Raw genomic sequence first — 24,938 nt, forward strand, 5'->3', positions numbered from 1 at the left:
CCTTATAATACCCAATAATGATGAACACCGGTGATTCACTCAGTACTATCCCCCGCAGTTCAAATACCACTTGTTTGTCCAGCACACACACACGCAGACTGCTTATCAAACACTTGGGAGAGAGAAAATAAGTCACTCAATCACTTACTCACTCTCTATCTCCCGCCGTGTAAGCTCCACTCCCGCAGCCAATCAGGTGTTATCTTATCCCTTACGTCATATCGCCAGGGCCAATCAGCGTATAGATCTCTTATGTCACTATTCCCAGCTGGCCAATGACAGGGGCTTGTGTGACGTCATGAGTGAGTTCTTGCCACATTGCGCTCACATGATTATGAGTCATGGCCAATGGGAGGAGTGGGCCGGTGACGTCATCAAGGTATTACCCAATCAAAGGTGCCGGTGAACATTTCCTACAGTCTGTTCCTCGGAAGTTGGTTGATCTTCCTTTTCCGGGAAGTGTTTGAACGAAATGTCTGGTTCACCCCCCCACCCCACACTCCTCGCCTCTTACCTGGCCGGGCCCCGGAATGCGTTTGATTATTATCTTTACCTGTCTGGATGTTCTAATCGAGTTTGAATGCAATGATAAAAGCAACTTTCAATGGGCAACTTCTTAGATTATCATCCTTACCTGACTCCCGGAACGCATTTAATTATTATTTTTACCTGGCTGGTTGGTTTGCTTTGATGTTCTGCTCGAGTTTATAATACAGTGCTAAACGACTTTCTTGAATCATCTTCGGCTAATTATTACCTGTACAGTACCTGGCTGCTTGTTTACCTGGATACCTGGGTGGTTTGTTTGTATGTCAAGTCGAGAAAGTCACCAACGAATACTAATTATCACCTTTACTTACCTGGTTTGTTTTGATATTCCGCTCTGGTTTGCATACAATGGTAAGCAACTTTCTTTTATCACTAGCTACTATTAAATATCACCTTCACTTGGCTAGTTTGTTTTCATGTATATTCTAGTTTATTTGCACTTCTAAACAACTTCCTTTAAACACCTCTGATTAACTTTTTTTTTTAATTAGTCCGTTACCAACCTATTTTTTTTTATTGTTTAATTACAATCCATTTGATAGTTTGGTAGTGTAGATAGGAAAAAAAAAACATTCTACATTTTTTTTTCTTTTTACATTGTCAACTTATCAGACACTTTTTCTTTAATCAAAGCCCATTTAATACTTTGTTAGCGTAGAGAAGATAAAATTAATGCATTCTATCTTTTCTTCACTTATCATCAACTTAGACTTTTCCTTTAATCACAGTCCATTGTCAACTTACTAACCCTTCTTCACAAATTACAATACATTAACTTGGTACCGTAGAAAAGACAAAATCAACGTATCGTGTCTTTTTATTAGTGTTTTCCCCTTAATTACATTCCATTACCAACTTAATCTTTCTTCATAAATTACAATACATTAACTTGGTACCGTAGAAAAGACAGAATCAACGTAATGTGTCTTTTTATTTGTGTGTCCGTGCAAGGAATGTTTCTCACTACTCAGAATAATGACAAATGAAAGACTACAGAAGAGAAGGTGAGGTTCCCGTGTTTGTTATCCTCACCTGAAGCCTGGGAACGCCCTTAACCACCTTTACCTGAGGCGTGCTTTGTTTTCACGCGCTTATTATTGTTTTTTCTTTTCTGTCTCCCACTTTTTTTTATTTTTTTTTTATTTGTGAGCGCATTTTCCTTTCTTTCTTTCTTTCCTTCTTTTTATTTTGTACATGCATTTCTTTTGTTCTTTACGATGCTTTTCTTTTTCTTTCTTTTTTTCTTTTTTTTAAAGTTATTTTAATGTAAAGGTACTGAGAAAACATACTGTATGAGTGAGTTACCTGTGACATGAGTTAGTTACCTGAATGAGACACCTGTTACCTTGATGAATTACCTGAGTTACGTGGATGAGTAATTATCTGGATACATTACCTGGATGAATTACCTGAGTTACCTGGATACATTACCTGGATACATTACCTGAGTGAGTCACCTGGATGAGTTTACCTGAGTTCTTGCTGAGTCGCCTGAGGGAATGAAATGTGCGTCGGAAAATACAAGCGAGTGAATATGTAACTGTTCTGTGACATCCTGTTTGAGAGAGAGCGACGTTACTCGGCTTTATTCAGCTCCTACCCACACGTGACGCCTTCCTGATATTAGAGGTGAGTATTCCCCATCATGTCCCCATCATTTGTACTCAACTTCCTCTATGCCTGTTCACGTGTTCTTCATTCCTCTTTTTTTTTTCATCTCTTCTTTATTTCTTTTATCTCTTGTCTAGCTCTTCTTTGACCTCTTCTTCTTTTCTTTCATTTCTTCTTTATTTCTTTTACCTTTTGTCTAGTCCTTCTTTACTTCTTATTTTCCTACATCTGTTCTTTGTTTCTTTTATCTTTTGTCTATGTCTTCTTCGTCAGGTTCTTTTTCTTCGTCTCTTCTTCATTTCCTTTACCTCTTGTCTAGCTCTTCTTCATCTTTTTTTTTATTCCTTTCGTTCATTCTTTCTTTAGCTCTTCTATACCCTTTCTTTTCTTCTTTTCTTAACTCTTCTATATCCTTTCCTTTTCTTCTTTTCGTTCATGCCTTCTTTAACTCTTATTTTCCGTTTTTTTTTTCTTTTCGTTCATTTCTTCTTTAGGTCTTCCTTATTTTTTTACTTTTCTTCTTTTCATTCATTTCATCTTTAGCTCTTCTTCACTTCGTCTTATTTTCTTTTATCTATTTTGTTCGAGTATTCATTTTATTTCCTGTTTTCTTTTTATTCACTTCAAAACCTCGTCGTTACTTTTCTTCTTCTATTTTACTTCTATTTTTTTTCTTATTCATTTCCATTTCATTTTACTTTTCCATCTTTTAACCTCTACTAATCTTATCTCTCTCTCTCTCTGTGTCTGGATAATAAAGTACATACACCCAGGATTCGAATCGGTGACCTCACAATTATCAGCTGTCATATCTTTACCACTGAGCCACGAGGACATATGTACTTGATTCCAGGCTTCCGTAACATCCTTTCTTGGGTTTTCCATCAATGTGTCACTCTCTAATCTAGATATGTTTTTTGTTGGATAATTTCTGCCTTGTCAGCATTCTTTCCGAGTCTGTGCCATTTTTTTTCTTTTTTTTTCTTTCCTTTTTTTTTTTTTTTTTTTTTTTTTTTTTGCAAGGTACGTACATTTTGTGATCTGAGTTACTGGTGACTACATTTCCAGCTTATTTTGCCTCCTATGGGAAGTGAAGGAAGGTGAGAGTCAAGGGGGGGAGAATGGAGTTAAGGAGTTAAGAGGAACAGGGTGTAAGAGGTAAGACAAAAAGTTAGGAAAGTGTTAGGAAGAACGAAATAAGAAAAAGAAAGTAGAAAACAAAAGTCAGAAAAATAAATGAGGCAAGAGTTACGAAAGTATTAGGAAAAATTTAAATAAGAGCAAAGAAGTCAGAAGTAAGTTTGGGGAAAAAAAAAAATGAGGTATGAATTAAGAAAGAGTTAAGAAGGAAACAGGGGACATGGCATAGGAACTGGGAGGAAGGAAAGCAGACAGGATTTAAGACATAAGGATACCAATAATAACAAACACGTAATAGCAGTGGTAATAGGTGCGGAAAAAGATAGGAATTAACCCTTTCACTTCTACCTGGCACACCTTTCCTAAATTACTAACCACGCTGGGACATCTTTTCTTGTTTCTACAGCCACCTACAAACACTAAACTGGCCAGAAATTGCAAAACATGTTCTTTTTTATCCTCTTCTTTCATGTAGATGCTTATATTCCATGCATTGTTTTTAGTGCCGTGAATTGTCCCATACCGCAGTGAAAGGGTTAAGAAGGAAACAAGCGGCAGGACTTGAGAGTTGGGAGTCAAGAGGAAGGAGGCAAAAGGAATGAGTGATTGATAGGAAAAAGGGAGGGAGGAGGGGAAGGCGACGCAACATCACGGTCATAAGGCGCCGCTACAAAATGTTCCAAGCAACAAAAAAATAGAAGGTTTGAAGCGTTGGAGGCAGAAGGAAAGATACAATTTAGGGCATACAGACACTAATACTAATAACAAGCACGGTAAGGCAGTGGTAATAAAACACCAGTCATTAATGAAAACCATATCTTTGTTCTCATCATGTATAGCAGCTAGGTATATTTTGCAACAGTTAAAAATTACATTGAAGCTGCTCCCAATACACACATACATACATACGTACACCTTTCCCTGTTAGAAAAAGGTACTATAGTTTATTATGTAGTGTAGTAGTCAGCCATTTCAATCTACTATTATATTCACTACTACTATTACCATCCCGATAGCTACTATCAGGCAGTATTTGTATATATAGAATATAGAGGGTGGACTGCACGGGAATTAGTCACATTTGTTATTTTTGGGGGCTGGGTTTGATCAGGTTAGGTTGGGTGGGAAAGAAAGTTAGGTACGGTTAGGTAATGTAAGGTAAGGGAAGATAACGTCACATTAGGTATGGCAAGGAAAGATTAAGTAATGTAAGATTAGATTGGGTCAAGTAACGTATGGCAAGGTGAGATAAGGTATGATAAGGTTACATTAGGTTAGTAGAGATGAGAACTGATATAAGTTAAGGAAAACCAAGATACATAAGGCTAGATAAGATATAAGGTCTAGCTAGTTTAGGTTACATTAGATTACTAGACCACGTAACCTAAATGACCTAACCAAACCAAACCCAACCCTAAAAATAACAAACTAGCGACCCCCAGCAATGCCACACAGCTTCAGGCCCAGGAGAGGAGCGAGAGGCTGCCATGAGTCACGCCTCTCTTCCACCAGTCCATATACAGACCCGCCTGGCGAGCACTCAATGTGAGCACACCCAGGGCTCTTTAAATCTCCATAATAAACTCGTAATTACTTAACACGGTAATTACTTATGATACTTACTTAGTTCATAATTAATCAATGTACTGATAAATAATCCACTGGGTTAAATCATATATAAAAAAAGTAATTACCATAAAAGTAGGTACATATAATTAGTTGTGTGGTATATGTGATTAATGGTGTAATTGGTGTATTTTGTGGCAAGAGCAGATCAACGTTGTAAACTGTGTAAGGGAAAGAATGTGTGTAAATATACTTAAAGATTCTGAGTCTGTGATTCGTGAATGTAATTGTGATAATTAATGTTTTTTTTTTTTTTCGTAGTTACTGAACAGTGAAGGAAGATAAATTACATAAAGTACTATAGGTGTTGTAAATATAATTCAAAGATGCTGTGTGTGTAATTACCAAGTGTAATTTTAATAACTGAAGTGTTTTTGTAGTTATTCAACAGTAAATGAAGGTAAATTAAGCTAAATAAGGTATTATACAAAGTGTAAATATACTTTAATGATAAATTTTGTATATAACTAACATCTACTTCTTTTGTAATCGGCACATATAAAAATCCAATTATTTAACTCCATCAAGGCGAATCTAGTATCATAATTTCACCAGCCAAGAGCACACGGGCATGGCAACACTGTCACTGGGCGCTGGCGTCACTCGCTGATTGGCTGAAGCATTCCGCGGTACTTTCAAACGTGCCGCAAACTGACTTCAAAATCTTCGCCGAAAACCTTCACTGACTTTACGTACTGGATGAAATAGGCACAAATAGTCAGGTGCCTTATATATAATTAAATTTTTGGCTTGGATAGAAAGTAAATAATGAATTTTGAAAGGCCGCACATGTGAGAAATGTGAATGAAGGATTTGTGAATAATGAAAATGTGAACAAAAAAGAAATGTGTACTCGTATAAAAATTTGAATAAAACAGAGAATATGAAGAAAAAAAGTAAAAAAAAAATGAAAATGTGAATAAAGTGAAAAAAAAATGTGAATATAAAAGAGATGTTACTAAAAAGAAAATATGAATAAACTGAAAATATGAAGAAAAATGTAAATTAAAACAATCTGGGAAAAAGAAGAAAAAAAAAAAAAAAAAAAAAACGTACATGAACATAAAATGTTAATACGTCAACCAATCAGAGCGTAAGGTGAAGGCCCCGTAACAGTGTTGCCATTCCGGTGTCCGCATGCGGCGGAATGACTGTGGTAAACTAGGCGTGATGGAGTTTGGTGTTAATTATGCAGGTGTGTCACGATGTGCAGTTTTAAAGAGGTAGAGATGTTCAGTGAATATAATTAGTAAGTGTAATTAACAATGTCATTTAGTGTGCTTTGGGTAATTCGTACATATTATTATGTAAGAAGGCAACTGGCAACAAAAAATATATATAGGTAAAACACCCCCACTGAGGCGCCAGTAAAAAAAAAAAAAAAAGTTACCAAAGTCAACAAAAATCAACACAAAAAAAACACTACAAAACGAACACCAGCAGACATGTTGGCTCTTACGGCACTGTTCGTCATGAGGATTTAAATATTTAAGGGGCCACTAAAATAATTCAGAGGTTTCACAAGTACGAAAAGACATGACCCCAATGTAAATAAAATCAGAAAAAAAAAAAGAGGAGCGCAGGTGTGAGGTGAATGAAGGATGCACCTGAAAAGGTTAATTAATTCACCTGCTTCACCCGAGGGAGCGTAAAGGAAGGAACTGAGACGCAGTTTGCAGGAGGAGGAGGAGGAGGAGGAGGAGGAGGAGGAGGAGGAGGAAAATTTAAATAGATATTCAAACTCGTATTACCAACCCAGCAAAATAAAAATAATAATAATAAATAAAATAAACAAAAATAATAAATAAAATAAATAAATAAATAAATCTAATAAAAAAAATCGTAATGATAAACAAACACATCAATATATAAGTACATGAATATCAATCTAAAAACAATAACACTAACGAGAAACAAAGACAAATACAAAATAATAAACGAAACAATATGAGAAGCTTTCATGTTATCTTCGCCACAAAATGCGCTCATCCGTTAAAGGAATCAAGCTGGGTCGATGCGCAGCTGTTTTTTTTTTTTTTTTTTTTTTTCAATGACTGGGAGAAAAGACAGAAAAAAAGACAAAAGAGGATCGATGGGATAGCTTCTGATTCAGCGGCTCGGCTACAAAAGGGATCGATTGCAGGATTACGGAGTTTATACAATTTAAGGAGAAATCTCGGGTATAAAATAAGCGAAGTGTTATGATACGGAAATAGAAAAATATACGTGAATGAACCGAAAGAAATGAATATATTACGCTGGTATAAAAAATAAAATAAATAAATAAATAAAAACTATATCGACTGCACAAAAAAAATAACAGATAATGATAAAAACTATGACTTGCAAAACGTAGATGTGTTAAAAATAATAGATAAATTATGAAGAAATACGTAAAATGTGTTCAAGAATAGAAAAAAAGTAAGAAAATAAATGATGACCAAAATTAACAGAAATACAAAAAAACAATGTCAATAAGGAATGAAATATCGGGAATGTAGGAAATGGTTCGCTTGTGTGAGTGTGTGTGTGTGTGTGTGTGTGTGTGTGTGTGTGTGTGTGTGTGTGTGTGTGTGTGTGTGTGTGTGTGTGCGCGCGTGTGTGTGTACTTTGTGACTTACACGACTTATGAGTACACGTGAGGACTGGACTTGAGATAGGATATTGTACTTGAGTCAATACTGTGCGTGCGTGCGTGGGTGTGCATGCGGGTGACTGTGTATACTAAAGAAAAACAAAATGTACACACACACACACACACACACACACACACACAGAAAAAAAAAGAAAGAAAAAAAAAGGAACAGGTAGACTTGGGACGAACACAAATACTTAAATATTGACACTTATCGACTCTGTACTTCGAGTCGAAAGTTCCATAACGCGCCCTTACTTATGTATGTATGTACGTGCGCGTCCCTAGCACTCAATATGAGCACTTTTTAATTACTTATTGTGTGTGTGTGTGTGCGTGTGTGTGTGTGTGTAAGAATGGTACGAGGGATATGGGGAAGATGTGGTTTTGTATGTGTAGCGTAGCGTAGCGTAGTGTAGTGTAGTGTAGTGTGTGTGTGTGTGTGTGTGTGTGTGTGTGTGTGTGTGTGTGTGTGTGTGTGTGTGTGTGTGTGTGTGTGTGTGTGTGTGTGTGTGTACGTTATAGCACGAAGTTGTGATGACTACATGACGCATATGGCACACGGCTGTACTTACACACACACACACACACACACACACACACACACACACACACACAACGATGGCAATGATCAGGAACATTATTTACTGGTATATTAAGAGAGAGAGAGAGAGAGAGAGAGAGAGAGAGAGAGAGAGAGAGAGAGAGAGAGAGAGAGAGAGAGAGAGAGAGAGAGAGAGAGAGAGAGAGAGAGAGAGAGAGAGAGAGAGAGAGAGCACTCATACAGAGGGAGGGGAACCAACACCTCAGAACACCTGTACATCTGAGGCAGGTGTTGTTAATTAAGGCAGGTACGACACACACACACACACACACACACACACACACACACACACACACACACACACACACACACACACACACACTACACACACACAGGAAATGGCAGCCAGCACATCCCCTCATAGCGTTCAACTTACAAACACAAACACACGCACACACACATAAACAAAACGAAAGGAGGTGTTTTGATTAGCAAGGACCCATGCAAAGGTTTACACAGCGTTTACATTACTAGAGTCACCCTTCTCTCTTCACACCTTGCAGTTTAAAGCTCCCAGTATCCCACAGTATATTCTCAACCCTTTCAGTCATGGGAATCGTATTGGAACTTGTTAAAACCGTTCAATGCATGACATAATGAAGCTAGATTTTTAAGATATTTTACTAGACTCAATACCCACTATGATTTCAGGACAGCAGCCATGAAACTTAATGAATATATATATAAATTTACCAGTAATTAAAAGGCTATACAGGATTCTAAGGGTTAACGCATTCTGGCTTTCAAAAATTCGTATTTCAAAGTTCCCTGTTCTGTATTCTGAATTCATTACTTTTATATCCACGAACTTCAACAAAACTCTAGTAGATGCTGAGTTTTTTTTTTTTTTTTTTCTTTCAAGAGTGCTTCCATGATTCAAGTGATAGTTTAACAAGGTTTCCGCATCAACAGAAAAAAAAAAAAAAGACACGCTTGAGAACCACTCTAACCATCCCTGTTGTCCTTGAAAATAGTCCTTATGAGAGACCTGGATGCTTCTCGGGAATAATGACTCTTAATTCCAAGTCGACTTTTAGTGTTACTTCTCTTCAAGTCACTCGGTAAATTTATGGATAAGTGGAAATAAGTAAGCATGTTTTCAATAGGGACTGGCACGTGTAGGCCCGATGACTTCTTGCACCTTCCCTTGTCTTCTTGTCCTTAAATTATGACACGCAAAAAGATACAAGACTACACGGATTTACGAATACGAATGGTAGGTGGAAAGAGGCAAGCATATTTTTTATAGACAAACACGTGTAGGCCTGATAATTTCTTGCAGCTTTCCTTAACGTTTTTATACCTCACATTCGACGCCCCTCCGCTACCCTGCACTCTGCCTTCCCCCAGTAACGAACTTGTGTGGTGGTGTGGCTACGTATTAAGGTACAAACAGCGCTGGAGTGTTCTGGGAAAGACCCCTACTCTGTAATCCCCTCATTCCTGCTTCACTTCCACATACGCCAGACAGGTTTTGAGATCCTCCAAAACTTACCTACTTCGTACCTCCGTTTTCTTTTCGTGATGAGAGCAGCGGGGTCTGGCTGGGTAAGTTTGGTTGGTCTGGTTATGTTGGAATAGGCTTCGTTTGGTTTCGGATGAGTTTGCATTAGTTTGATTTGGTTTGGTTGGGGTTGCTTTGGTTTGGCGTTGCACTAGGTTGGATCTGGCCAGGTTGAACTGGATTGGCTTCGTTTGGTTTAATTTGGTTTGGTTTAGTTAGGTTTGGATTGCTTTTAATTTGGTTTGATTTGGTTGTGTTTATAGTTTAGCATTGTTTGTTTGCCCTGAATTAGCTTTGCGTTGAGCTGACTTGAATTACACTGTGTACGCTCGATTATAGCAAATTCTTATGGACTCACACAGCAAGGTTAATGGGATATTTTGTGTTGGTTACACCGCCTCGCAGCGCAATGACACCCGCCCGCACTGGTTCTGGTCATGCCGAGGATAATAATGAGTGCTGGTGTGGAAGGCTTGGGTCGTGAGGTAAGGGTGGAATGCGAATCTGAGTACCATGACAACACACCCCTCATGCTGCAGTTAAAGCCTCGTCTGTTGCATCACCAGTGACTCACCGCGCGGGGTTCATAAAATGCTAGAATTCCGTTGTGGTGGCTTTTTTTTTTTTTTTTTTTAGTTGGCCATGTGTAAAGTCAACTGAAATACTGGAACTTTTGAATGATTCGTGATTGGGATGTAAATTGAACGAAAAAATAATAATAATAAATAAAAACCAGGAGTAGAAGAAAAAAAAAAGTTACTGCTTACACAAATTACCCAAATTGGATGTATTTCCTTATTCCATGTAAATGAATTAAAAAATATTAAAAAAAATACAAGCATAAATACACAGAAGGGTTTTCATGAGAAAAAAAATAAAAAAAAAAACACGAAAAAGAAAACAAATAAAAAAAAATAAATAAATGACAACAAAACAGCAAGACCTTGAGATATGGGTTATCAGGGTCAACCAATTCATATCACCACACTAGACAGTCACTGAATTCAAGTAGGCAGCGTGTTGCTCCTTCACGCCCCGCAGCGCCCTCTGTACGGACAACAAGCACGCCCCGAGTCACCCCAGAATCAAAGACGCCAAGCTAATCTCATTCTTTCCAGGTCAATGTCCAAGTTCCTTCCTCTATCACATGACAGTGTAGTGAAGGGGAAGGTTAGGTGTTCGCGATCCCAGTACGTCTTGTCTCATTGGTAATGCCTGATCTGTTTCCTGCCTCTTGCCCCACACTGCACCTGTCCCACTGGAGTGTAATGTGGACTTGGGTGAGAATATTAACTCTGCCACTGCAATAGACAACAATTCATAGCACTAAAAAGCAGTGTATGAAATATTTATAAGCAAAAAGGAAGGGAATAAGAAGAATAGATTTTGCAATTTCTAGCCATTACGATGCAGAACAAAAAAAAATGTCTGAGGGTGTTTGGTGTTTAAGGAAAGATGTGCCAATAGCAGTGAAAGGGTTAAGTCATTTGGGGATAAGTGGCAAATTGGGAATTACAGATAAGTGAAGGTCGTATTACATTACGCTGCTGGTAACTATGTATAAAAAAGATAAATGAGTGAAGGAATAAATAAATAAATAAAAGCTGAAAAGTATCACTAACCATAACCGTACAAATAAATAAGAGATAATGTCTTAACAAGGATAACATGTATAAGTAAATAAATAAATAAATAAATAAATAATAAATAAATAAATAAAAATAAATAAATAAATCATGAAAAGTAAGAAAAGGGAAGTGAGAAGTTTTAATTAGTATAAAATTGGCTGCTGCAAGTCTTCTAGAATGTGTGTGTGTGTGTGTGTGTGTGTGTGTTCTCACATCAATGAAGCCTAATTTTGAGAACACTAACACCATCAAACGCGGAATGGTCTATAAAACCCGTTAAAAAGTAATCAAATTGAGCCTAAACAAATAATTACTGAGGGTCACAATCTTAAACACTCCGGGCATACATGAGGAATATCTTCAAGGACACCAGATTTGCCGCTCTCTCTCTCTCTCTCTCTCTCTGATGCTGCTAAACCCGTATTAAATCACTTGAATCACTAGGGCAAAAGGAAAACCCCCAGTAACCTCCACTTAGCCTGTTAACAGCTGAAATAAGACGATGCAACGTTTGGTAATGCAGAGCTGTGGCAAATATCAAGAATCACACTTCTATCATACTTCTACGCGTTACTTGAGGGGTAAAACGTTCACCAATGCACGTATCTTGAATTAAGGTTTTAGTTTTGAGACGCCCTTGTTGTCCGTTTATTTATTTATTTATTTTTTCTTTTGCATATAATTAAATCCTTTCTCTATAAAAGTTTGGTTAGTGACGCACGCGGATATGAACCATCGTGCCATCAATTAATTGGAAAAGTGCTTGCGTGACTAATGAGAACACGGAAGGAGACTGACTGACTAACTGAATGACTGCTTGCTTGCTTCCTTTCGTCTCTTCAATGAGGGTCACAACACACGTCAGTGCCACCACTACCAGCGCCACCACCACTCACCAGAGGCACACGAGGCAGCTCCCACAAGCCCCAGGACCATCACATGCCAGGAACCAAGGTTAAGACAGAAAATAAACCAGACTCTCTCCTTATGAAGCTTATCCAGAAGACCTACTAGTGTTTTCAATCTACAATCTACTATTTCATCTATACGCATATCGTGTTTCTTTGAGCTGTGTCTGTTTAACCCTTTGAATGCTAATAGATTGGCTTTTTATCATCTTTTTTTTTTATGTAAGGGGCTCAGGCCAATGGCAACAAAAATGGCTGAAATAAAAAAGGCACACTGATATACTTCTGTGACCTTGATTAATTCTGAGGACCAATGAAACTATACGCTATGGTTTGAATTACCCGTCCCCCCCCCCTCTGTCTCTCTCTCTCTCCTTTTATTATTGATGGTTGTCTTTTAAAAATTTTACTTTAAATCTTGCACCAGATAATTTTGCGGACTCAGAAAAGATTACAAGTCAAAGGGTTATGTTAATGACCCTTACGTATGAAAAAAAAAGAAAAAAAGAATATTATCTGATGGATTGATTTTGCTTTGCTTGTTTGAAGTTGCTTGCCTTGGTTTTGCTACGCTTATTTAAATCTACTCGCCTATCTTCGCTTAGAGAGTTCACTGCAGACGCCGCCACCACCACCACCACCACCACCTTCGCTTATTTAAATCTACTCGCCTATCTTCACTTTGAGGATTCACTGCAGACGCCACCGCCACCGCCACCACCACCACCTCTTACAAGAAGCACATTCATGCCACGGACGTCACACACCAGACTCCCAGACACCACCACTAGCGCCATCACGTGTGCTCCTAAGGCCACACACCCTCACGTGATGGACTCTACAACTTCTACCCCACGCCGTCCCTGCGCTTGTTTTTCTAAGGGTAAACTGGACCTGGTAACTCCCACCCGGCGCCACTACGCTGCCACACCACCACACCACTCCATCACGTGTGTTAATGCTGTTTCTCTGGACTCTTTTTTTTACTACAATGGGTGTCCTTCCTAAGTCTCCACAACAGTGCGTGGAGACAGATGAGGCACGAGAGAGCATGTGTTAATTTCGTCTATTTTTTTTTCTTCCAAGTTACATAAATACTGAAGAGAGTTGAGTACAAATAGTTAATGCGTAAAAAGTTGTTCGTGTTTGAATGAAAAATTGTGTAACAGAGACAGGACTGAAAAAAAAGTTAGTTTCGTCTTTTTGGGGGGAGGGGGATATATATTTATAAATATTTAAGAGTTCATTACTAAAAAAAAGTCTGAAAAGTTGTTTGTGATTAAAGGAAAGGTTGTGTAGCAGAAACAGAGGGAGAGGAAAAAGTTTGTTTCCTCTCTCTCTCTCTCTCTCTCTCTCTCTCTCTCTCTCTCTCTCTCTCTCTCTCTCTCTCTCTCTCTCTCTCTCTAAGGCTATATAAATATTTGAGAGAGTTTACTAAAAATCAAGTGTCAGAAGAGTTGTTTGTGATTAAAGGAAAAACTTGTGTAGCAGACACCCCGCATTCACTCCTTCACTTCTCCATTCTGAAACGCTTCGTGTTCTTATTAGATTATTCTCAAACCTTAGATATGATTTTTAGGTTTTCTTAGGTATATTTCCTAGTGATGATACAGAAGTCTTGTTAAACTTTCCCTGTAACCTGAAGACACTCTTGAAAACCCTAGGAACTTCCATCAAGCGCTTAACCCTTCAGTACCCCAGTATTCTGAAACCTTATGTGCTCTTATCAGACATTTTCAAAAGTTTTAGATTATTTTCTAAGTTCTCATAGATATATTTCCTAGTGACCATGCAGAAACCTTGTTAAACTCTCACTAGAATCATTAAAACATCCTTGAAAACTCTAATAACTTCCACACCAGCATGTTATAACAGAGAAGCTGCTGCCAATATCTTTATAAGGTCTCCGATAGATATGTTTCCTTGTGATGACGCAGAAACCTTGTTAAACTTTTCTAGAACCGTTAAAAACTCTTCAAAAGTCTAATAACTCCCATCCCAGCAAGTTAAAAGAGACAAAACGCCAGAACATTTCTAAGATCCCCTACAATTGCCTTGTTAAACTTTCATCAGGATCATTAAAACACCCTTGAAAGCATTAATAACTTCCACATTAGCACGCTGTAACAGACAAGACGTCGCCACGTTTCTAAGGTCCCCAGTCGCCAAGCCAAGGACTCTTCAACTGACCTTGCTCCTACTCTGCTGTCCTTCCTCACCCCGCCCTGCCACACATTCCCATCACCACCACCACTACCGCCACCTATGTATAACTTTTCTAAACTGCTGCGATAAATCCAAGATAAAGAAAGGTTACCATGTTTTTTTTTTTTTTCTCCCCTCTTTCGATACAAGTTTGTGCTCTCGTTGTGCGTGCGTGCGTCCGTCAGTGTTGTGATTGGTGGTTGAAACGTTTCTCTCCTAAGTTACATAATATTTGTGTATCGAATATTGTTATAAGAGGTATAGGTTATTATTATATATTTTACTGATGTTACGATTTAAATTTGTTGATATCCGATTGTGTGTGTGCACGGTAGTCTTCTTTCATTCTTTCATTTCTGTTCACGTAACACAAAGATACTGTATTTCGATAACATAAATCGTGTAGGTTATTATAATTTACTTTCTGCACTTTTTGCGACATTTTCTTTTGATGTCCGTTTGTGAGTATGGTAGTTTAAATGTTTTCTTCTGTATTTTTTTCTTAATTTTACGTAACACAAACAAATACCATATTTCGCATAATGTAAACCCTTTTCAATACAAATATGTTGACATCCGATAAGTTGTGCATGACAGTTTAACAGGCGTTCTTCTTTTTTCTAATTTACGTAACAAACATCATACTTCGCATAATGTAAAATCGTATCATTACCATACACACGTTTTTATACAATTTCTGCACTGCTATACGCCGCTGAGCCCGTACGTGATGTGGGTCCAAATCAATGCTCCTTTAAACGTTACACAACACTTTCTTCTCGCATGTTCTGCCGGGCGTTACGAGACGGTTACATAAAAACAGCGAGACTGGTTCAAAGATGACTGGGTTGACTGGGTTGGGTGTTGTTTTTCATTTGTTTGTTCAGTTGCCTCGACAGTTCCTCTCCTTTAATATCAAAATGTTTTCTCCTGATTAGTAGCGTCATAATAAGTTCACTGTTCGCCTTTATGAAGCAATCTAGCAGTCATAGCCTATCTTTAGCTATTCAACCAGTCTTTTCCTCCTACACCACAGAAAGAAAATGAGAGAAGTAATTATAAAAGGTGCTTTTTTTTTTCTTTTTACTTGCTGTGTTTTTCTTAACCCCTTATAGCTTTTCTTCTGCCAACTTTTCTCTTCTCCTTGAATGTGCCTTTTATTATCAACCTAACCGTCATAGCTTCTCTTCTCCCTCGCTACACAACGCCCAATGACTGAACGGGAAAGGAGGGAAATGCTTCTAACAGGTGATAGCAAGGGACGGTCGCATTAAGTTCCTGGCGTTGTTATCAATTTGTGGATAAGGGTTATGATTGTGTGTGTGCATGACTTTTACGCCACCATGATATTATGTCATCTCTTACACACACACACACACACACACGTCATTCTCTCTCTCTCTCTCTCTCTCTCTCTCTCTCTCTCTCTCTCTCTCTCGATAAAGAAGGATTCCCACTAATTAGTCCTAGGAAAAATGCAGAGAGAGAGAGAGAGAGAGAGAGAGAGAGAGAGAGAGAGAGAGAGAGAGAGAGAGAGAGAGAGAGAGAGAGAGAGAGAGAGAGAGAGAAATTCCTTATCCTCGTCCCCCTCCCCACCCGACACACACACACACACACACACACACATGCCAACCATCACCACCACAACTGCCACTAACAAACGAACTTCTGAACTACATACCAGCTATCAATAGAACAAACACACACACACACACACACTTATACACACACACTCCCACGCCTTGACACACACACACACATACACACACATTTCCTTCCGCTTCCCACCACATTCCACACCCAAGCCACGACACACAGGGAGAACCAGAAGTACAGCCCCCACCCTGAGTTCACATATGGGTGGCATTAAGGTTTATTGTCCCTGTTTATGACTCTTGGTGTTATCACGGTCTCGGCAGGTGGTCTTATGACGAGAAAAGCGTGTTAGGAAATGTATGAAAAAGGGGTACTGGTAGACATCTTGGTTTTGTTAGTGGGAGAGTTGAGTATTGAATAGTTTTTTTGTGTTTGTGAGTATAATCGGACTGCGTTGTTTTCAAGTTCTGAGAGAGTTTGTAGTTTATAGTTTTGTATTTTTAATAAGACTAAATCGCACTGTTCGGGTTTCAAGCGCTAAAAAATTTTTATAGTTGATGTTCTTAACTTTTAAATAAGATTGGATGGCAATGTTTGGGTTTCAAGCACAAAGAACATTGATTTTATTGTTGATAGTCTAGTTTCTATTTTTATTTTATTTTATTTTTTTATGTAAGATTGGATTGCACTGTTTTGCATTCAAGCACTAAGAATGTTTATAGCTGATATCTTGACTTTTAAATAAGATTGGATAGCACTGTATGGACTTGAAGCACTAAGAATGTTTTATAGATAATATTTTTGGCTTTTTAAGAGGATCTGACTGCATAATATAGATTTCAAGCATAAAAAAAATGTTTAAAGTTAATATTCTCGACTTTTTAATAGGACTGGATTGTACTGCATAAGGTTCAAGCACCACATTCTCATTATTTTTACATTTTGGCTTTCATTTTGGCTGGATTATAATTGAGTATCAAGCACCAGAGCTGTCATAGGAATGTTTATATTTGTAGCACAGTACGAGTATGACTGGTAGTTGATTTATCCCTGCTACATCACACAGTTTACATTTTATAAGTGCAGTATGGTATGTACAGGAATCAGTTGCCTCCCCAATTCTTCACAATCCCTCCTTTCATCTCCACACGCAACGTATCAATCACTCAGCTTCTTACATTCTCACCAAACTTCATAAATGCTTTGGAATATTAAAATAGTCAAATAAAATCTTTGCAAACCTTTCCTTTCATCTAAAAACTCCATAACTCAACTAGTAAGTTCTATTTCTTTCCAACCTTCCTCTCACACTCCAGCACACACATTTGAGTCCTTTAATTCCTTCACAAAACCTTCCTTCCATCCTTCCATTTCTTCGTAAAGCTTTCCTTTCATCTAAAAACTCCTAAACTCAACTATAAGTTATGTATCTTTCCAAACATTCCTCTCACTTTCACACTCCAATACACTAGAGCTGCAGTTTGAGTCCATTAACTCCTTCACAAAACCTTCTAAACACTTCCCATACACAACACATTAATCACAAGGCAGTAGGTTCTTTCCCTTTCTGAGCCACACACACACACACACACACACACACACATATCCACTTCCCTTCCATCTCCTTAGGAACTTCACATCTGTGGCAAAAACTTCATGTAATAGTATTTCATGGCACTTATCTTTCAATCTTTCTTGCCCTTCAGAGCACCACACGACTTCCTGACATTTCTCTAAAGCACAGCAAGTGGACATCAGTGAGACAAACGAGTAGAAGTGGTGGAGAAACTCGAGGCAAAGCAGAACAGTTCATTCACTTACACTTCAACTACAGTCTCTCTTAAACCTTTCACTATTTGACACATCTTTTCTTATTCACCTGCCACTGTGAGACATTACATTACACTGGCTAGAAATTGCAAAAACCATCCTTGTAATCCCTTTCTTTCTTGTAGATGCTTATAAAAATTTCACACGTTGTTTCTTGTGTCGAGCATTGTTGCATATCACAGGGAAAGGGCTAAGATATGTAGTTGAAATGTATATAGTATTCCTGCTTCCACCTGATTTTCTGTACTTTTTGGTTCCTCATACATAAATCACACAAGTACAACACAGAAACACACATGGCATCCCCACATTCCCTCTCTCTTCACCAGACTAACACCATGAAAAGAGTAATACTTGTAGCACTGTCTTTCCTCCACTCAAGCCTTTCACACTTTAAACTTTGTGACACCATAACAGAAAGAACATTTCCTTCCTACCTTCACTAAAGTGTTTCTTTGACTACAGTTTAATACCACGAGAGGAATAGAATCTGGAGCTTCTTTTCTATCCTCACTTGGCATTTTACTCTTGGCTAAATTCTAACACTATAACAGGATATCACTTAGAATTTCCTTCCCATCCTTACTAAAGCACTTTACTCATTACCTAAATTCTGATCACTCATTTCCACAGCAACTAAAACCTGTCATCAATGTTTTTCTTCCTTCACTAAACTTCTTAATGTGTGAAGCGACTGGAATTTCCTTCGCATACTTACTAACGTGTTTCAGTCTTCATTACCTAACACTTGACTGCCATATATAACATTTTCTATGCTAACAGTAACCAATCTTTCATGTCTTCTCACTAAACCTCACAACACTATAACAAGAACAGCACTTAATGGCTTCTACTCCTAACCTCAATTGAGCATTTTACTTCCCACTACAACCTGATAATTTAATCTCATGCAAACAATAAGCAGTCCTCTTTTCAAAACACAAGAACACTCAGAACACTACAATTCTGCCAGTACAATCTGATAATTTACTTCCACACAAACAATATGCAGTCCTCTTATCAAAACACAAGACATATTAACACCATAGTAAGGAATAACATCTACATTTATTCCCCTGCAACCTGATAATTTACTCTCATGCAATAATACATACTCCCTTCCCCACAGCACAAGACTTATTGACACCATAGCAAAGAATAGCACGTAGAATTTCCCTTCTCATTCTCACTTCCACACAATTTCTAAGCTTTGTAAATAAATGCATACAGCCAACCACACCTTGATAAGACTTCCTGGGTTACCTGACTAGCAATAATGACCCCTGAGAACACCTGGGGAAGGTATACAGTGCCTTGCTGGGAAAAAGTGGTGAGTTTTGCTCAATGCTCATTCAGTTTATCAACAAACAGGATATATGACAAGACATTTGATATGGGAGTGTGTGTGTATGCTTGTATGTATGTGTGTGTGTGTGTGTGTGTGTGTTTTCTCTCTCTCTATTCCTCTCTCTCTAAACTTACATACACATACATTTTAATTTGATCTTATTTTATGTACTATCTTTTTGTTCTTTCTCTTCCTCTGACACTATGTATTTACTATTTTTTTATCTATTTAACCTCTTTTTCTATCTATAATGAGTGTAAACTTCTCATTTTTTAATTCCTGTTAGCTAATCTACGTTTGTGCTCTCAGCTTTGCTTGAAAACTTGCGTGGTAAGTTTATCTCTATCTCAGCTCTTTTCTGGGGTATTTTCAATTTTTTTGTGCTCTCTTCAACATTATCATATCTTCTTTTCTAAGGTTATGACATCTGATTTTTTTTTTTTTTGTTATTCTTGTTACTATGCCTTATATTTTTCCACATATTTGCTTTTTTTTCACACATACCCATTTTTTTTAAGATTACAAGACAATATATAATAAAAGTGACTTGTGTAAATAAACCATACACACTTCCCACAAATTTCTTCCCCTCCATATATATAAAGGTACATATTTTCCCATAAAGTACAGATAACAAGCAAACACTGACTTGCTCCCACACTCCTCAGAAGAACCATTAATAAAAAAAAGTCATACGATACAGAAAACACCAATTTCCGGAGAGAGATTGAAGCTGCCACACTAATCAACAGAGAATATACAATGGCTGATAAGATAATGGATGCCCGATTAAGGAGCAATGATGGATCACACTGATAAAATGAGCAGAGGCTGGTAAGGATGCACCATGAACAACTACAAGAGGAGTAATAGGAGTCATTGAAGCAACACTGGTAAATGAACACCTATGAAATTATCATATTCTGCCCTTAGCCCTACATGTATACCAGTGAATGGGCTGTACTGTTAAAATGAGCACAGGCTGATACGAATGCACCAAACAAACAACCACATATGGAGCAATAGGAGTCATAGAAGCAATTCCAGTAAATGAACACCTCTGAAATGACTACATTCTGCCCTCAGCTCTATATGTATACCAGTGAAAAGTAACTTGACTTCTTGGGGTAATACAGTTATTGGACAAGTTCATTTCTGTAGTGGGCATAGGGACTTTGATGACTCACTTGACTTGTTTGGGTATTACTGTTGATGAGTTGATTCCTGTAGTGAGATGAGGGAGTTTGGTTTGACTCTCAGGCCTAATAGAGGTTTACATTGTGTGGTATGGTAATGAGAAGTGAACCAGAGTAATAACAAAACAATACCGTGAGAATATGAGAACTGAGGGAACTATGAGGTATAAATGTCAGGGTTTGTAATCATGATATGGGGAAAAAAAAGCTGAATTCTTGGAAATAAACCACATGCCATATCTAGAGAGTATAATGCACACGAGATATATTCACGGCACAAAACATACCGCAAGAAAATTGTACGAAAAACATCCAACTCGTAAAAAAATAAGAATGAAAGAACTGCATATACAAAGTGCAATTTAAAGTCTTCTCCCCTTATCACACATTCACCAAAAAAAAAAGATAAATAAAAAAAAATAAAAAAACTAAGATAAACATTCCTATCACTGAATTTAGACAGAGCATAATGGAATGAGATGTAAGTGCACTATCTCAACAGGATGCTCTTTCCTGGTTTGTGCTATAAGTTTATCAGTCAGTGAATGTCTGTCTGTGTTACGTTACTGCTTGAGTGTTCACTGTACTGCTCTCGTTTTGCTGCCTGGCCATAGAGAGAGAGAGAGAGAGAGAGAGAGAGAGAGAGAGAGAGAGAGAGAGAGAGAGAGAGAGAGAGAGAGAGAGAGAGAGAGACTAGGTTCTAATGTCGCCTCTTTAATCTATTGATGAGATTAAATAATTCTCTCTCTCTCTCTCTCTCTCTCTCTCTCTCTCTCTCTCTCTCTCTCTCTCTCTCTCTCTCTCTCTCTCTCTCATTTTGTTTGAATACTAACATATGGTTTTATTACTGTTTCTACTCTTCTTATTCTTTTTTTTATTTCCTGCATATTATTATTTGATTTCTGTAATAATCTTTCATCTTTTACACTTTATTAATTCCTCTCTCTCTCTCCCCCTTTTCCAGGAATTAAACAGCTTTATCTTTGAGCTGAAATGAATTAATCTCTCTCTCTCTCTCTCTCTCATACACACACACCATTCCAATAACCTTCCCCATTCTTTCTAACAGTACCACAAACCACAAACCCAATAAGCTTCAAATGGCACTCAACATAACCCACAGTCCCATAAAGTAAGATACCAAGCCTAACTCACTTCACTTGAATACATAACTTCCCTGCTCGTTCTTCTGTGACGTAACATTTACCAAGGTGATGCATTCTTCATATCTTGTTCTGTTTTAGCTGTGTGATTTATGTACTAGAATTGTCAAGGTTTGGGGAATGGAGGGAGGAAGGAAAGGAGGGAGAGGAGGTCTGAGAGTGTAGGAAGAGAGGGAAGGTTTTTGGGGGATCACAGGAGGAGTAAGAGAGAAGACTTGTGGGAGTGGAAGGAAGGAATGACAGTTCTGGTGTTCAAGGAAGGAAAGAAGGAAGGTTCTGGGATCAAGGAGAGGGAAAGAAGGAAGGTTCTGGGATCAAGGAGAGGGAAAGAAGGAAAGTTTTGGGATCAAGGAGAGGAAAAGAAAGGTTTTGGAGATCAATGAAAGGGAATAAGAAGGTTTTGGGATCAAGGAGAGAAAGAAAAGAAGGAGGGGAGGGGAAAAAGGTTTTACGGATCAAGGAGGGAAAAAAAAATGGAGATAAAATAGAGAAAGAAGAGAAGGTTTAGGGGATCAAGGAGAGAAAAAAGGGAAACTTCTGGTAATCACAAGGAGAAAGAAGAAAAAGTTAAGGAGAGAAAGTAGAGAAAGTTTTGGAATCAAATAGAAAAGAGAAAGTTTGGAATAAGGGAGAGAAATAGTGAAGATTATGGAGCTAACAGGAAACAAAGGCCTTGATAATGGATGAGAGACAGGGATAAAAGACTTAGATACGTGATGATGTATTGTGATTATTTTTGTAAAGGTTTAAGTTAGTATAAAAAGACTAAACTAAAAAATTTACATAACCTGTCAGAGTACTTTTGATTTGAGTGACTCAGTACTGCATTACCTCCTAGAGTGACACACACACACACACACACAAACACATACACATACACACACCTGTTGAAATCACACCTGTGGCATCATTGAAAGGCTGGAATTGGTATGAGTAATGGCTAGACATAACCTATCATTACCAGTGTGTTTGTGTGAGCATGTTATTATGAGATTCAATAGATTTCTACATCCCATTATGCAAACACACACACACACACACACACACACACACACACACACACACACACACACACAAATGGCACCTTTTCATAACCCTTTCTGAAAATCTCTCTCTTTCAATACTTCTCTTCCTAACAAGTTCACTTCTAACCCTGCTAACATCTAATCATTCCCTTCAGTCATTCCTACTCCCAGCCACTCTTTCCATTCATTCCTATTCCTAATCATTTCAATGTGACTTAAATAAAATAAGTCAATTAATAACAAGTCACTCCTTTCAACAATTCCTATTCCTAGTATTTTTTTTCCATTCATTCCAAAACGACTTAAATAAAATAAGTCAATAACTATCGTTCCTTTAAGCAATTCATACTTTTCTTCTGTTCATTCCTCCTATCATTCCAACACGACTTAGATAAATAAGTTAATCATAATAGCTGGTCATTCCTTTTGGCAACCTTCACTCCCAACCATTTGTATCCGTTCCATAGTGACTTAAATAAAATAAGTCGATTAATAGCTAGACATTCCCTTTAGCATCTTCTTATTCCAGCCAGTTATATTCATTCCAAAAGCGACTTAAATGAAATAAGTCAATAATTCACTCCACCACACACACATACACACATACGACATCCATATGTTTGTGTATATGCTGTGATGGTCTCAATATTATGTCCTACTTTGAAGCAATGATTCTGAAGTGTCTTAATCTGCTCTGTGAGTCAGTGTTTGGTGTCCAGCTTGAGATAAGGCTTTGGGACACAATGAGATCTGTGTCTCTCAAATAATCAGGGAAAAACAGGGAAAACAGTAACCTTCTATGGGTGAATGGGTACTGTCCCTATTTTGATGTGGAAATGGGTTTGTTCAAAATAATAGGCAATAATAGGCACCTGATGTTCAGTTTTCCTCTTAATGTTGTGTTCTTGCAGCTCTTTTCTCAGGTGATGCATTCAGCTAAGTCTTGGGTGACCTCTGGGTGGTTTTGGGTGAGAGCAGGTCACTGAAGCTCCTCCTCCAGCCACTTGGGTACTGGGTAGTCGAGTCGGGTGAGCAGCTTCTCCAGGGCAACATTGTAGGGCTGGTAGTACTCCTGTGGACAGAGAGAGAGAAACAAGTGAAGCAACATAAGAACATGAGGAGACTACAAAAAATAAACTCTGGATCTCCCTGCCTGCTTCTGTATTTCCTCCTTCCTATGACTTGAAATCTTTCAACAGGGAAGTTTCAAGACACTTATCCTTTGATTTTTGAAGACTGTTTTTGACTCTGTTTGGGGACCGGGAACTCAGTGGGCCTTTTTTCTTATAATTTTGTTGCCCTTCACTGGTGCCCCTCCTACATAAAAAATAAATAAATACATAAATAAATAATAAAATAAATAAATAAATGCTTCATCTACACAAGGGGAGTCCACAGCAATACAAATTACTATCTTTTATCATCTTTGTCTATCCAACCTCCTCTTAATATTATCTCAAGTTATTGTATTTCCCATGTTCCTGTCATTCACTAAGAGGTAATGTCTTTACCTGTCACTTGCAGGGTAAGGTTCAGGTCTGTCCATACTTAACCTCCTTTGAAAACCATCCAATGTCTGTACACTTATAATATTCTTGTCATTAATTAAGTAAAGTCTTAGCCTATCACTCAGAAGGCTGGGGTTCACATCAGTTCATTCTTGTCGGTCCAGTTTCCTCTCAGAATTATCTATTGAACATAAGAACACAAGAAAACAAAAGCTGCAGGAAGACATCAGGCCTACATGGGACAGTCCCTGTGTGAAGCATTACTACCTCTTTCCACCTATTATTCTCAATCTGTTTATACATTTCCCACAGTCTTATCCCTAACTATGAGATAACATGTTTGCCTGTCACTTGGTAGGCTAGGGTTTACATATTCTCAGATGACAAAGGTTTTCAGTAAGTAACAAGCAAGAGAGTGTGTAGTCTCAAATTATATATAAGCCCTATCTAGGACACACCTGGTGATCGTGAGTCCAGCAGGTGATCCTCAGAATGTGGCTCAACTAGACACAAACACACACACACACACATCTTGTATTTTGAACCAGATGGCTGCCTTACTTATCAATAACTCCACACAACAACACACACACACTATGTATTTTCAACCAGATGGCCTTCACTCCTTATCGACAAACACTCAAACCCTCCCACTCACACATTCCCACCCTCTCACCCACACACACACACAGGAAGAGAGACAAGAAACGTGATAGAGCAAAGGACACATTCATTTCCTTCTACATAATCTTGTAATCTCAGTCTTTATCTCTTTCAATCCTGTGATGTGAATGAGGCAAGAAGAAGAGAGAAGGACTGGAATGATGAAAGATGAAGGGAAAAAGGGAAATAAAAAAAAAGG

The 24,938-nt window shown here is 38.0% G+C and overlaps 1 protein-coding gene across 7 annotated transcripts in view; it reads right to left on the bottom strand.

Annotated features, from left to right (window-relative positions):
- LOC135113618 (bifunctional heparan sulfate N-deacetylase/N-sulfotransferase-like) overlaps positions 1-24,938 on the bottom strand; it is a 76,744-nt gene that overhangs the window by 29,687 nt on the left and 22,119 nt on the right. For 4 of the 7 annotated variants that reach the window (XM_064028995.1, XM_064028994.1, XM_064028991.1 and 1 more), the window contains exon 17: positions 1-23,640. In XM_064028995.1, the coding sequence (XP_063885065.1) occupies positions 23,548-23,640 (93 nt within the window). In that variant the 3' untranslated portion in view covers positions 1-23,547. The remainder of the gene's footprint in view (positions 23,641-24,938) is intronic. The other 3 variants (XM_064028992.1, XM_064028989.1, XM_064028990.1) reach the window with 2 other exon arrangements.

This window comes from Scylla paramamosain, chromosome 26 (assembly GCF_035594125.1).
Source record: "Scylla paramamosain isolate STU-SP2022 chromosome 26, ASM3559412v1, whole genome shotgun sequence".
Lineage (NCBI taxonomy): Eukaryota > Metazoa > Arthropoda > Malacostraca > Decapoda > Portunidae > Scylla > Scylla paramamosain.